A 16250-nucleotide genomic window follows, 5' to 3' on the forward strand; every position below is an offset into this window, starting at 1 on the left:
TCTACAACTAACACCTAAACGTCCAGATGGCCTATGCCTAAGGAAGTGGAAGGGGGTGGAGTGGCTAGGACTAGAGATGAGCGAGCACCCAAATGCTCAAGTCCGCGTTATTTGAGTGTCTCTCTCTTTCTCTCTCTCTGCCTGCCTGACAAATAATTTGCCAATGACACGAGCTGCGTCATGGCGGGGAGGAGCCGAAAACTGGGGCGGGGTGCAACACGGCTTGATGCTCTTTCGAGTAACGAGCACCATCGAGTACGCTAATACTCCAACGAGCATCAAGCTCACCAGAGTATGTTCGCTCAACTCTAGTTAGGACGTGTCTTGTGTGGAAGCGGTTAAACTAAGTAACCATTTTTAGCTTTGCAGCATTTTATCGTTATTTATAATAACATTTCTCTATCATCACTGATGGTCTCGGAGTTGTAACGTGATCCTCAGGCCGGTAACTTACATAGGCTTATTCCAGTTTGAAATTAGAGCATTGAAAATGGGCCTGACCAGTGATTTCACAAGAACCAGGATGTTGTGGTGTACGGACCAAGATAAATATAACAATATTATCATGGCCACTCAAGCTCTATGTAAACGGCTCCAAATATTCAGTGACGCACTCAGAAATGTCAACACAACGAAGACAAGTAGAACCAATCGTTAGATTCCATTCACTGCTGCTGCATCGATAAGGGATTCTTAATCCCTTAAGCACGCGGCCCTTTTTTTTATTTCTGTTTTTCCTCCCCACTTTCAAAAATCCATAACTCTTATTATTTATTCATCAACTTAGCAGTCTGAGGGCTTGCCTTTTGTGGGGCAAGTTGTGGTTTTTTTGCAATGGTACTACTAATGATACCATATCATATACTGAAAAAAACGTAAAAATTTCTAAATGGACTAAAATTGAAAAGAAAAAACGAAATTCCGCCATTTTTTTTTTTGCGGGTGCGGGTGGGGGGGAGGTAATGTTTTGATCTTGTTTTTACGGTGTACACACTGCAGCAAAAATAACTTCATTCTATGGGTCAGTACAATTACTACGATGCCAAAATTCATATAGTTGTCATGTTTTGCTGTATTACTTTTAAAAAGTTAAATCTCATTGGAAAAAACAATTATGTGCTGCCAAGCCACCCCGTGATGGCCAGTCAGACCACAACCACAAAGCGTACCCAAGATTTCAACACGTCTTCTAGAATACATGAGGCTCTCCTTGCTGCTGTTTGTACCCAGTTCTGATTTTCAGGTATCCTTCCCCATTTTTCTGTTGCCCTGTTGTTTGCAATCCACTTTCACCCAGGTGGCGTGTCACAAGCCTAGCATTCAGCCAGCAGTTTACTGTCTTGAAATTCCTTTCCCTCACTTCCCATGCACACATTGCACTGCCTCTGGTCCAATCAGCAGTGAGGCAGTATCTGAATACCCACTGTTTTGCCACAATGACTGCAGGAGCTGGGCTATTCAAAGACATTCTGACCAAATTGTTAGTAAACCCCAAGTAATGTGTGCACATGCTCATGCACACACATAGGTGCTATAACAGCAGGACAGGCAGAGTTTGTGGAGATTGCAGACACTGTCTCTACATATCTGTCAGTGTGTGAGTGCAGGGAGCAGTTTGTGAAGATAGTTGTGGGGGGAGGGAAGGCTAAGAAAACATCTCAGTATCACAAAATCGCAATACCTAACAACAGGTAGTGGATTTTAGAGGGCTGAAAGGAAGACCCCAAGTGCCAGCCACTTAAAACTTGATTTACAGTGGGAAAAGTTGCAAGATTGATGAGATACACATGAGCTATTATATGAGCATTAAGTTGTCTGAAAAATTAGTACCTACGATAGGCGTCATTATGTACAGTAAGTGCCCAGAAGCATGTGAGGTTTACAATGAGAAAGTCTCATAGTGGAAATAAGAGTCTAATCATTTATAACACAAATAAAAGGATCTCCTTATGGCTTCACCTAAGAAAGAGTTGCTAAAGGTACGGGGCAAGAACACTCGTATTGCCCCTAGCGAGCATGCCTGTAGCATGATATATTTAGTTTACTTTGGTTCCACCACATACATTGCTGGTACATGAATTAGATGGCCGCCATCCATATCTAAAATGAAGGGACAGGTTTTTTTACAGTATGCCACTTCTGAACCAGAACTACATTGAGAACTATCAGTGATGTAGACAGCAGCGGGTTGGAAAGATGTAGGAAAAGATCCGAAGAGGTCGCTGCTCCATACCCAGACCTCCTCATTCAAGCATTGGTGGGATCCGTAGAGCTGGTCCATACAATCCACTGTGTGAAAACCCCTTTAACAAATCCTACATTTTCTCTTCAGACATATATAGTGTAGGAGCACAAAGATGCTTGTAGTTCATACTGTATGTATCACGTACCAAGAGTCACTTGTTTCTGCTAATTGATTAGTGTACATGATGGGAATCCCCAACCAGTCGTCTTCCAGTGGTTGAATACTGCAACTCTCAGCATGTTTGGAGTTGGGAAACTACAACAAGTTTAGAAGAAGCTGCTCATATCTGAAGTGGATCTGAGGGTGTGATGACACCAGAGGCATTCGCACAAAGATTTCTTGGGAATGACAGGATGACTAATTCCAAACAAGTTACATCCGATCTTGAATTTAGGAGACAAATAACAGGGTGGAGACAGGATGGGAGTACTGAGGTTTATTCCCTGCCAGGAGGAGATACCAGGAACTGAGCGGGGTCATCATTACCGGCTATGGACTTTTCTCCAAGAAGATAATTAAATAAATGAATGGCAATCTTGAGATTTGGTAGAGAAAAGGGAAGTAAAACTGTTACTGTTTACCATGAGTATATAGGTGACCTGATACTATATGTATCGGGAGGGGTATCGTCTCTCCTTAAGGCCCCCTGCACACGGGCGGAAATTCTGCAGCGGGATTTCCTACAGAATTTCCGCCCGTGCCCGCATGGATAGTATTGCATTGCAAAACGCAATCCTATGCACACAGAAGCGATTTGTCAGCGTTAAAACACACACGGAAAACAAATCGCAGCATGTTCTATTCCTCCGCGAGACCCGCACAGAAACGTCACTAGTGACGGGCCGGCTCCGCTCTGCGCATGCGCTGGCTGGGTGACAGCCGGCACATCACAGAGCCGGAGAAGCAGGAGCAGGTGAGAGCCGCATTGGTCCCTGCAGGGGCACAAGTCGTATCTCGCTGCGAGAATTCTCGTAGCGGGATCCGACCCAGCCGTCTGCAGGTAGCCTAAGAAGAGCACCTAGAAGGTGAGAGACTTATAAGGCCATGCATGCTCCGCTGGGTAATATATATGCAAATAAGGAAGATGGAACAATACCTCTGCAGCGCCACCTATTGGAAACTAGCATTCCTTCAACTCAATGTCAGACTCTTTAAACAAGTCTTTAAAACAAAGATTGGGAATTGAAAACCAAGCCAGAAATCCATACACAGACAGCTGTTTCAGGGTTTTTGCGCCTTATCAGGGTGGAGTAGGATTCTGGCTTGGCTGGTGAGATCAGAACAGTCTTCAGAGCGGAAGCACATCCACCAATGACACTAAACAGATCCAGAAAAGTTCTGCAGATAAACAGTTTATTGCGGCAAGATCAGCCAAAAGTTAAAGACTTACCATTTTACCAAAGTCTCTTCTAAAGATCTGTTATATATAGTATCTGAGTGAAGTTGAGCATGACACCAGTTGATGCTATTCACACCTGACCCTACATGGCTTCACCCAGATTATTTGTGTGTTTCACTCACCACTGCTCCACCACTTCTTTCCATTGATGAGATAGCTATCTCCATCCCTTGTGATGCTGCACTCCATGTTGGTGGCGTCACTAGAGGCTACATCAGGCTCTGGAGAGGGAAAATAATGTAGGTTATTCATAGTGTGTAGAACACAGTTAAAGGGGTCGCCTAGCTACTAGACAACTTTCAGCAATAGCTCAAGGTGTCTTGACTAAAAAACAAAACAGGACTGTATTCCTCAGTCCTCAGCTGCAGGGATCCAACAATGTTGTCCTGCAGCCTACCTGGTGATTGTCATGGAAGAGAACGTTAGCGGAAGTCACCTGACTGCTGCAGCCTCTCAGTTGTGAACTCCTGGCATCATGGCGCCCAGGATATGAGCGCTGTTGCCAGTAGAACAAGTGGCGAGGTTGCAGCCACTGATTGGCAGCCACCTGATTTCCGCTGACGTCCTCTTTCACAACAATCACCAGGCAGATGGCAGGGCACCATCAGTGAATCCCTACAGCTGAGGATCAGCAAGTACAGCTCTGTCTGTTATTTTAAGCCAGTTTGAGCTATTGCAGAAATGAGCCACCCAGCATGAATGAAGCGGTGGTCAGGTATACACCACTCCATTAACTTCCATGGAACTGTCAGAGATAGGTGAGCGCTGTCCCAGAGAGATGAATGGAGCAGTAGAAAATGTGTGCAGCCCCAGCGATCACTTATTACCTATCTATGTATAGGTTTTCACAAAAGGATTTGAAAGACCATTTACATTCCATTAAGGACTCTTCTGATGATACAAAAATTACACATCCGCATGCCATTCAGTAGATAACTGGTCCCAGGACGGTGACTAATAGAAAATGCATGCACTTAAGTGCAGAGTTCTTATCAAAGGACAGCAAATGCAATATATATATATGATGTGGGTGCTGACTGCGAGTGTAGCAGGAGCTGCTCTCTGCTACACTGGTGAGTGGGTGGCATGGCATCGTTTACCCTCAAACACCCACCCACAGACTAGTGAGTGCGGGCCACAGCGTCATCTACAGTATAAACAGTTAGGTGTTAAATCCCTCTCTATTAGCCCATATATATAAATGCCTAGCATCCAACCACATGGTGGCAGTATTTCAGTTATAAGCAGACACAGAGCACGCTAAGACATATAAAATATTTTAGATAGTGTATGCATCATATACGCAAATGTGAAAGCCTTTGTTGAAAAAGTGACAGGTAGCACTTGTCCGATAAGATACTTTTCTCGTCCATATTATTGGCGGACACAACTGAAGACAGTGGGTATAGTTACTGCCACTAGGAGGCAGGCACTAAGCAGGAAATTGTTAGCTCCTCCTACTAGCTATACCCCTCCTGCAGACACCAAGCTAAGCAGTTTTAGCTTAGTGTCTGTAGGAGGCAGACCTGTTTGTAGCCGGTCTTCAAGAACCACTTGGGCTCAGGCAATACAGGGTTGGCAGGACTCTCCCTGTTAGCCCACTGAGGAGGGCAAACAGAACAGAGTTAACCATTCTGTTGTGTGTCTGGACCTCAGAAGAAAAGGAGAAACGTACATGCTGTAACTTGAATGTGACCCACCAGCAATAGGGTCCCCCTTTCATCAGAGCACTCCCTTTCTCCTTAAAGGCAGGTGGGCACAAGGGGGGGGGGGCACTGCTGGAACAGCCTAAGGGGGTGCATGTTCTGTTAATTCCTTGAAGGGTCAGGTATCCACACTATCCATACTTTTCCCTGAAGGATACCCTTCAGGTATCAGATCAGACCTACCTACTACATCAGTGGCAACCTTTTCCTTTAGAATCTCAAAGCGCTTTCCAAAGGCGCTCCCTCCTCATGCAGAATTCGACAATGTATTGACCATGTATTCTTTTCCAGAGGAGTTAGTGAAGAAATGGTCTTCACCAGCAGCAGATCCACCAGTGCCCGATTTGGCGAAGCACACCACCCTTCCTATGGCAGATGCTTCATCTTTTCAAGATGTGCAAGACATGAAAATGGAATCTCTAGCCAAAACATCCTTTGAGGCAGTGAGTTTGGCACTCAGGACGGTTTTCGCCTCTACCTGGGTCAGCAAGGATTACAAGGTCCCTTTCAAAGGCCAACATTTTAGCTCGGGCGATAGACAACTTATTCTCTCAAGGTGTCCATCATTTTGGTTCTGTCTTCTCAACCCTTTGCAGGTTTCTATTCCAATCTCTACATGGTACCTAAGAAGGATGGTTAGGCCTATTCTAGACCTAAAGAAGTTGAATCAGTATGTCAAAGTCCAACATTTCTGCATGGAGTCACTGAGATCTGTCATTGCATCCATGGAACCAGGGGGGTTCCTGTCATCCATCGACATCATGGATGCCTATCTTCATGTCCCCATCTGCCGAGCACATCAGCGATTTCTCTGCTTTGCCTTCCAGTCGAATCAATATCCATTCACGGTTCTTCCATTCGAGTTGGCCACGGCCCCCCCAAGTCTTCACAACGGTTCTGGCATCAGTGATGGCTCTCCTCCTCTGGAAGGGAATAGTGGCCATCCCCTATCTCAACAATATCATGGTAAAAGCTGCAACCCATTAGGCCAACCTGGAGAGTCTCCACATCACTCTGGACAGCCTATCCAGGTTCGGATGGATCATTAAGGACCCCAAATCTTCCCTCTAACTGTTGCAACGTCTGGAATTTCTTGGTTTCCTCTTCAACACGGCTCAGGCCTGTGTATTACTGCCACCACCAAAACTCCTCCTCCAGAAGCAGGTATGCTCTCTGCAAACTCAGAATCCCATGACCATTTATCACTACATGAGTGCACTGGGGCTGATGGTCTTCTCCTTCAAGGCAATTCCATTTCGGCCAATTTCATGCTCAGCCTCTTAGTGGCTTATTCTCTCGAAGTGGGACAAATCTGTGGACTCTGTTGATCGAAAGATCCGACTACCTCTGCAGCTTTAAGGTTCCCTTCTTTGGTGTCTGAATTCCCCACAGATCCATATGGGATGCTCCTTTCTGACCCTCCAATGGCAGGTGCTCACTATGGATGTCAGCCTCTTTGGCTAGGGGAGTACTCTGCAAAATCTCACTTTACAAGGCACTGGGACCAGAAAGAAGTTCACACTACCAATAAATGTGTTGCAACTTCAGGCCATTTTCCTGTTGCTTCAGGACTTCACATCCCAGCTGACAGGTCTCCCAGTTTGGGTCCAAACCAAAAAAGTGACGGTTGTCGTGTACTTAAATCATCAAGGTGGGACTCACAACATGAAGGTCATGGCAGAAGCAGCGAAAATCCTGACAAGGGCCAAAGATAAGTCTCCAGCTCTCTCGGTGGTTCAAGTACTGGGGATGGACCACTAGATCGTAGACTTTCTGAGCAGGGAGACAGTCAACCCATGAAAACACTTGCTACATCTCAAAGTCTTTCGAGCACTTTGTCGAGGGTGGGGTCAACCGGACATCAATATCATGGCATTCAGAATCACTCGCAAGCTACCAGGTCTCATGACCCCCAAGCTCAAGCAGTGGATGCACTAGTAATTCCATCGACGCACTTCCAGTACCCATACATATTTCCCCTCTTCTCACTAATCTTCCAACCTCTCAGGAAGATCACGATGCAAGGCCTCCCAGGGGTTCTCATTGCCCTGGATTTGCTCCACTGCGCATGGTTTGCGGATCTCGTTAATATGCTCATTGACTCTCCTTGGCGCCTTCCTCTTTGAGAAGATCTTCTCTTACAGGGACCCCACTTCCACCGGAGTTTATCCACGCTCTGGTTAACAGCATGGCGGTTGAAGCTGCCATCTTGAGAGCCCGTGAATTCGTGAAAATTGTCATTCAAACCATGATGAAGGCTAGAAAACCCTTTTCCTCTCGGGTTTATCATTGCGCTTGGAAAAATTTCTTTCCCTGTTGCAAATGACACAACTTCCATCCTATGCGCTTTTCTTTGTCCTACATCCTATCCTTGCCATTGGAAAATCTGAATATTGGCTTGAGCTTTAGTTCCTTGAGGGGTCTGGTTTCCAAACGATCCATACTTTTCTAATGCCCACTGTTCTCAGTCAGCCATCCAAAACTTTCTACATTCTCCTGTCCCACGTTAGGACCTTAATCTAGTACAGTATGCGCTGTAGTCTCATCCCTTCAAGCTGCTGAGTGAAGTTCCAGCCCGCCCCTTTGCCTGGAAGGTTGTCTCATTGGTAGCGGTCACCTCCATCTGCTGGGTCGGAGAATTTTACAGACACCCTGGGTTAATTCAAACAAGCAATTTTTCTCTTGGACCAATAGGCAGAATTAGAAAAACTGCTGCATGTCCTATTTGTGTCTGACTCTTCTTCAAGAGTCGCCAATTATTTTCTATGGGGGCATTTAAAATGCCTTGCAATTGAATGCCAGCCTGCAACTTACTAGCCTGCAACTATGCATGTGCAGCTACTGATAAAATGCAAGTTTCTCCCAAACTACTGCACAGATACATAAAACAGACATATCACTGCAATCAGTGTTACGGTCATTACATGATGCGGTCCTCATAGAGGGGTGCAAAAAGATGTTGATAGAGTCTCTTTACCAGATCACTTCTACTAGGAGAGATAAATGGTGCCTACCTACCTCCACTCACCTCTGTAAAGCCAACATATTCAGTTTTTAGAATGTATATTGTAAATAGGAAATGTACATCCGCTAGGATCCTCACCAGTCATGCAGAAGCAAGACCCGATTTCGCCTGCAAGTAGAGGCTCCAGCCATTGTTTCTTTTGCGCCTCTGTGCCGTACATGTGCAGCACCTCCATGTTACCCGTGTCTGCAAATAGAATTTTACCACATTAGAGAAGAAATACATTTAAACCTCTATCTGCTGCAGTAATTGTATACACTGTTCAATAGTAACTGATCAGAAACTATTTTACTTTCTGCAATACCTCCACGTTCTCAGACTCTGTTCACATCAGTGTAGTGGCTGCAGTGTATAAAGGAAGCCACAATGAATTGCCTGATCTGCTGTAGGACAGATACTAATGGCATCCAATGGACCCGGTTAACTAACAATGGTGAACAGTTTTTTTTTGGAAGCAAGAATAGAGGCTTTGTCACAAATATGAACAGTGCCTTGATACAAGTGTATCAAATCATCATTAGATGCAGTGCCGGCCAGCTGGTGTCCCAATACACAGCGCCCCGGCCAGACGGTGTTCCCATACACAGTGCCACGGCCAGAAGATGTCCCCATACACAGCGCCTCGGCCAGACGGTGTCCCCATACACAGCGCCCCGGCCAGACGGTGTCCCCATACACAGCGCCCCGGCCAGACGGTGTCCCCATACACAGCGCCCCGGCCAGACGGTGTCCCCATACACAGCGCCCCGGCCAGAAGATGTCCCCACAAACAGCGCCCCGGCCAGACGGTGTCCCCACACACAGCGCCCCGGCCAGAAGATGTCCCCACACACAGCGCCCCGGCCAGACGGTGTCCCCACACACAGCTCCCCGGCCAGACGGTGTCCCCACACACAGCTCCCCGGCCAGACGGTGTCCCCACACACAGCTCCCCGGCCAGACGGTGTCCCCACACACAGCTCCCCGGCCAGACGGTGTCCCCACACACAGCTCCCCGGCCAGACGGTGTCCCCACACACAGCTCCCCGGCCAGACGGTGTCCCCACACACAGCTCCCCGGCCAGACGGTGTCCCCACACACAGCTCCCCGGCCAGACGGTGTCCCCACACACAGCTCCCCGGCCAGACGGTGTCCCCACACACAGCTCCCCGGCCAGACGGTGTCCCCACACACAGCGCCCCGGCCAGACGGTGTCCCCACACACAGCGCCCCGGCCAGAAGGTGTCCCCACACACAGCGCCCCGGCCAGACGGTGTCCCCACACACAGCGCCCCGGCCAGACGGTGTCCCCACACACAGCGCCCCGGCCAGACGGTGTCCCCATACACAGCGCCCCGGCCAGAAGATGTCCCCACACACAGCGCCCCGGCCAGAAGATGTCCCCACACACAGCGCCCCGGCCAGAAGATGTCCCCACACACAGCGCCCCGGCCAGAAGATGTCCCCACACACAGCGCCCCGGCCAGAAGATGTCCCCACACACAGCACCCCAGCCAGACGGTGTTCCCATACACTGCGCCCCGGCCAGACGGTGTCCCCATACACAGCGCCCCGGCCAGACGGTGTCCCCATACACAGCGCCCCGGCCAGACGGTGTCCCCATACACAGCGCCCCAGCCAGAAGATGTCCCCACAAACAGCGCCCCGGCCAGACGGTGTCCCCACACACAGCGCCCCGGCCAGAAGATGTCCCCACACACAGCGCCCCGGCCAGAAGATGTCCCCACACACAGCACCCCAGCCAGACGGTGTTCCCATACACAGTGCCACGGCCAGACGGTGTCCCCACACACAGCGCCCCGGCCAGACGGTGTCCCCACACACAGCTCCCCGGCCAGACGGTGTCCCCACACACAGCTCCCCGGCCAGACGGTGTCCCCACACACAGCTCCCCGGCCAGACGGTGTCCCCACACACAGCTCCCCGGCCAGACGGTGTCCCCACACACAGCTCCCCGGCCAGACGGTGTCCCCACACACAGCTCCCCGGCCAGACGGTGTCCCCACACACAGCTCCCCGGCCAGACGGTGTCCCCACACACAGCTCCCCGGCCAGACGGTGTCCCCACACACAGCTCCCCGGCCAGACGGTGTCCCCACACACAGCTCCCCGGCCAGACGGTGTCCCCACACACAGCTCCCCGGCCAGACGGTGTCCCCACACACAGCTCCCCGGCCAGACGGTGTCCCCACACACAGCTCCCCGGCCAGACGGTGTCCCCACACACAGCGCCCCGGCCAGACGGTGTCCCCACACACAGCGCCCCGGCCAGAAGGTGTCCCCACACACAGCGCCCCGGCCAGACGGTGTCCCCACACACAGCGCCCCGGCCAGACGGTGTCCCCACACACAGCGCCCCGGCCAGACGGTGTCCCCACACACAGCGCCCCGGCCAGACGGTGTGCCCATACACAGCCCCCTGCCAGACGGTGTCCCCACACACAGCACCCCGGCCAGACGGTGTCCCAACACACAGCACCCCGGCCAGACGGTGTGCCCATACACAGCCCCCTGGCCAGACGGTGTCCCCATACAAAGCCCCCCCGGCCAGAAGATGTCCTCATACACATCGCCCGGGCCAGAAAATGTCCCCATACACAGCGCCCCGGCCAGAAAATATCCCCATATACAGTGCTCAAAGTTTATCTGAACTTAGCTAATTTGTCAATAGACAAAATTCTGACGCCAACAGCACAAACCTACATTGTATTCTAATCTAGTTCTTTTCCTTTCCATCTTTGTGGACTTTATTCTTCGCTCATGCAATGTCAAGACACTAGGCTCTTTCTTATATACACTATGGATGGGTCTTCTGCAAAGAATAACTACTGGTGACCACAACTATTGTTCTCTCTATTAGGCCTCGTGTCAACGGCCATACAGCAGGTTCCCCCGCAACGCTTTACTGGTATTTGCAAATAGCGGGTCTACTGGCAGAGATCACATATGGGCTGTGAGTGTACCGCACATGCCCGAGTATCACATGCCCGAGTATCACATGCACACAGTCATGCACAGTGTGCCTTTTTCTTTTTTAATTATCCCCTCTCTGTTTCATAGCGGGGGCTGCATATAAAAACGCTACCCATGTGCAATGTATTACATATGGACAGTGCTGCATTTGCTACCTATACAAAAGTATAGGGCTCACGCTATGTGGTACGCAGAGAAATAGAGCATGCTTCGATCTATTTCTAATGCGTATCAACACGCAGTGTCTACACACACATGTGCATGGATCAATGACTTTCATTGACTTCATTCACGGTGTATCACATTGGCCGTGCAACGCTCACATAATATGCGGTGAAAAAACACCCATGGGCATTCAATGACCGAGACATCCCGTGGAGGCTGGCATCGATAAGACACATACCTGGTGCTTGGCAATTGAAAATTTCTGGAGCACAGAAAGATTTCCCAGTTTCTTCTGCAATGAAGGCATAGTCTGTCTGGCTAAGACCACTGATAGCTGGCAGAAACAGGTTCCACAACCCTTCAGCTTTTGCTAGTTCCTGGACAGAATTGAAAGAAAGGAAAGGTTTGCTCCTACTACTACTCTACCTATTGTGGTAACATACATTTCTAGCATTTAATGGGTCCTACAGGGTAACAGACTGAAAAAGTACAGAATTAGTGGCACTATGGCCCATGGGCAAAGTCTAGTACTGCAGCTCATCCGTAATCAAGTGAATAGCAGACAAGCCCAAGGACAAGAGCGCCGCCATTTCTACACAGGAAAAAAAGAAAAAGCTTATTTTTTGCACTGTCAGACAATTCCTTTAAAATCCAAACGGCCTGACCTGTGCCCAAATACAGAGCAAAACTAGAACAGTTCTGGGATTTCTGCAGCAGCAGGTTTGTATCTACAATCAGAAAGGGTATCGTTTCTACTTAGGGAGAGCACCTCGACGGTGTGAGGAGACATATAAGGCCATGCATGCTCCTCTGGGAAATATGCAAATGAGGAAATGAAACAATACCTCTACAGCGCCACCTATTGGAAGTCTGACATTGGTATGAAGGAATACTGCCTTCCAATAGATGGCGCTGTAGAAGTAGTGTTCCATCTTTCTATTTGCATTTTTGTATTTGCAGTGTTACTTGTAGATCTGTTACTACTTACCTTAAGCTTCTGTATGATCAGTGGCTTCTTCCATCTAAGCGGTGAGTGTTCATGTTTGGCATAATAATCCAAAATATCCTAAAATTATATAAAACACATTAGCCTGAATATACTGATGGCAAAAATTACACTCTAACCTTATATCCCCACACAATATACAGAAACATCTATGGCATACTGACAGAATATGCCACAAATGTCTGATTATTGGGAGTCAAACCACTCCGGGTGCCAGAGATTATCTTGTAGTGTTGAGCGAAATGAAACAGTCGACTGTTTCTGGTCAGGCTCGCTAAAAGTTTGGTTTGGTGCAAACCCAAATCTTGGGTGTTTCATTTTGGCTGAGCCCACATGACTGAAAGGAGGAGGAAGGCTTTCTAAAACTGTAGGGCAAGTGTCAGAAAAGCTAGAACTAATAAAGAATTGAGGCTTGCAACAGAGGCCAAAAGCAATAAAAAAGGATTTGAGAGGTATGTCAGAAGCAAAAGTAAAGTCAAAGATGCCATGTTTATAGGATGAAAATGGTGAATTGGTTAAAAATGATGTTAAGACAGACAAATTTTTCAATTTCAATTTTCTATCTGCTTTCTCTCAGAAAGTAGATGTAACATCAACGGATCTTCCCTGTAATATTGGGGGAATAAAATAATGTAGGCTATGTATAAACAGAGAGATGATATGGGAACACTTGGCTAACTTAAATGAATTCAAGTCTCCAGGTCCAGATGTATTACATCTTAGGAAACTAAAGGAAACAGCGAAGGTAATTGCTGAACCACTCGCCATAATCTTTGAAAATTCCTGGAGAACAGGAGAAGTCCCAGAAGACTGGAGAAGGGCAAATGTTGTCCCTATCTTCAAAAAGGGAAGAGGGTGGATCCAGGAAACTTCAGGCCTGTGAGCCTGACTTCTATACCCGGAAAGATCTTTAAACAAATTATTAAACAGCATGTATGCAAGTACTTGGATAAAAATGGAGTAATTAACCAGAGCCAGCATGGGTTTCTAACAAACAAGTCATGCCAGACGAATCTAATTTCCTTCTATGATAGAATCACCAACTGGGTTGATCAGGAAAAAGCGGTAGATATTGTATATCTTGACTTTAGTAAAGCATTTGACAAAGTATCTCATACCATACTTATTGAAAAAATGACCAAATATGGGATTGACAAGGATCCACAAATGGCTGAGTGATCGTACTCAAAGACTGGTCATAAATGGCTGCACTTCCAAGTGGAAGAATGTATCAAGTAGGGTACCACAAGGCTCTGTCCTAGGCCCAGTGTTGGTCAACATTTTTATAAATGATCTGGAGGAGGGAATATAGGAGGAACTGATCAAATTTGCCGATGACGCAAAGCTCGGATGAATAGCTAACACTACAGAAGAGAGAGAGGGGATTCAAAAAGATCCAGAAAAGCTTGAACATTGGGCGGCGACTAACAGAATGGTATTTTTTTTAACTTCGTTTTATTGAACACTTCATGAAAAATAGTACAAGTGTCTTGTTCACCAACAAGGCTCTGTGAAGCTGAAACGCGTTCTTCGTGTACCCGATTATCTAAAGCACTTTCTTCAATAAAAGCAAAGAATACACTCAGTATGTGTCCACATTCCCGTAATTATATATTTATCTTATCCACCCTCCAGTGTAGCATCAGAGAAGGAGTTCAGGATTGCAGGTGACATTGTCAACTGTAAGCGAGCAAGACTGACTGCCAAAAGCTTGGGATAACTCCCGTTTGTGAAAATGAATCAGGCGTGAATCGATGAGGATTTTAAAACCCTGTACCTGAAGCCACTGAGGAGTTCTGCCATTGCTGCTGTCGACTCGCTAATACAACCAAGTCTACCAAACTTACAGCCAACCACTACAACTAGGTCTACACAACTACAGATATCCTGTACTGTTGTCCATGTAAAGAGGTGGTACCACAATTACAAGGTATCCCTTATCCACAGGATATGGGATAACTTGCTGATCAGTGGAGGTCTCACTTCTGAGCCATCTGCTGATCTCGAAAATGGGGGTCCTGTGTTTATCATACTCCTCACTATGGGGTTACTGCACCGCCCTCAGTGAAGAGGACACTGAATGGAGCGTTGGTCATGCAAGCACACTAGCTCTCCATTCACTTTCAAAGGGACTGCAGAAATAGCCGAGTAGCACATGCTTGGGTATTTTCGTCAGCTCCACTGAAATGAATGGAGCACTAACTGTGCATGCTTGGCCAGTGCTCCAGTCACAATGACGTCACTTTTCGGGGGGAGGATGGGGGGGGGGGGGGGGGAGCGATCTCCACAGTGGCAGGCAGAGCGATACATGGTAGAACTGTTTTTGAAATTGGCGGGGGTCATAGCAGTGAAACGCCCACTGATCAGCAAGTTATCCCCTATCCTGTAATTGTGGTACTACCCTTTTAATACTGTGCTGCTGCTAAAGCACCTACTTCTACCACCACCCCCGCTGCTGCTATTACCAGACCTACACAACCACAAATCAACCAGGTGATCCCAGAAAAGAGATTATAGTTTTTGGCCTTTTATTTGCAAAAAGCCATATCTTCTTCACTTTCTAAGACATCGATCCTGTTGCTTCTCCCCAAAATGGGATAATTTTTGAGAGCTTGTAGAAAGCCATTGCTTCATCTTCACTTTCCATGATGCTAATTATGTTGCTTTCTTCAAAATCAGATAATTTTTGGACCACTTGGAAAAAGCCATTGCTGCTTCCATGGCCACAGTGTCCGTAAAAATGCCGGCAGACGTCTGCCATCAAAAAGGGTTGGTTTTTGGACCCATTTTTAATTTTAAAAAGCATAAAAAATACGCTAGTGTGTTTTTAAACAAGCTGTTACGCATTACTGGGTACCATCTGTTTACCCATAGCCATACATGTTGCTGTAACTTTGACATTAACTTTGCCTTACAAAAAGCTCAAAAGTTCTTAGATACACTCAAGTGTTAGAGGGGCTTTTATGGCTCTTAGGGCTTATTCACATGGGTGTAGCGTTTTTCAGTCAGCCATGTCATGGCTACAGTGCAACCAAAAATCGTGTGAACAGGTACACAAATCTGCCGTTTGTGCGCCCATTCAGACAACCCAGGTCCAGCGCATACACGCCGAGCCTGGATTGCCGTCAAGTGTGTGTGTGGGGGGGGGGGGCAGTTTAGCTCTGCTAAACTGCCTCTCCCTTTCCACCCACTCGCTGGCTGTCGGCAATGAAAGGGTCCGGGAGCAAGTGTGCTAAGCTCCCGCCCCTTGTCGGCGGCCAGCAATGGGAAGAGGAGGAGGAAAGGGGTGGGAGCTTAGCAACCAGCTCCTGCCTCCTCCCATTGCAAACAGCCGTTAAGGGGTGGAGAATAGGAGGGAAGATGGTGAGTATTTAGCAGAGATGCTGCTAAACTCACTCCCACCTCCCTTCTCCGGCAGCTCCCATAGGAATCAATGGGAGCTGATGCCGTAGTCCGGCCAGGAAGATAGTTCCTGAACTATCTTTCCTGGCCGACGTAAAAGCGCTCCTATGCGCTATCTTGGCCAGCCAGGCATTTTTATGCCATAGGAATACGCCCTTCTGAACTGATGCATTGTAAGCCAATGCATCAGATGGAAAGCGTACATCGGCCGAGCGTAAAAGTGTGGCTCGCCTCCTTTAACAGGATTAATCAACTGTTTAGAAACTTGATATGGAGAGATAAAGGACCTAGAATTAGGTTGGAGACGCTGTGCAACTCTAAGGGGGAT

The 16250-nt window shown here is 47.8% G+C and overlaps 1 protein-coding gene across 1 annotated transcript in view; it reads right to left on the reverse strand.

Annotated features, from left to right (window-relative positions):
- The window catches only part of LOC136586482 (acyl-CoA dehydrogenase family member 11-like), a 68578-nt gene that overhangs the window by 12026 nt on the left and 40302 nt on the right, over window positions 1-16250 (reverse strand). Inside the window, exons 10-13 of the mRNA XM_066584593.1 lie at window positions 12503-12580; window positions 11753-11891; window positions 8454-8561; window positions 3767-3865 (exon numbers count right to left, since the gene is read on the reverse strand). Coding sequence (XP_066440690.1) covers window positions 3767-3865; window positions 8454-8561; window positions 11753-11891; window positions 12503-12580 — 424 coding nt within the window. The remainder of the gene's footprint in view (window positions 1-3766; window positions 3866-8453; window positions 8562-11752; window positions 11892-12502; window positions 12581-16250) is intronic.

The sequence above is a fragment of the Eleutherodactylus coqui genome, chromosome 12, assembly GCF_035609145.1.
Source record: "Eleutherodactylus coqui strain aEleCoq1 chromosome 12, aEleCoq1.hap1, whole genome shotgun sequence".
Lineage (NCBI taxonomy): Eukaryota > Metazoa > Chordata > Amphibia > Anura > Eleutherodactylidae > Eleutherodactylus > Eleutherodactylus coqui.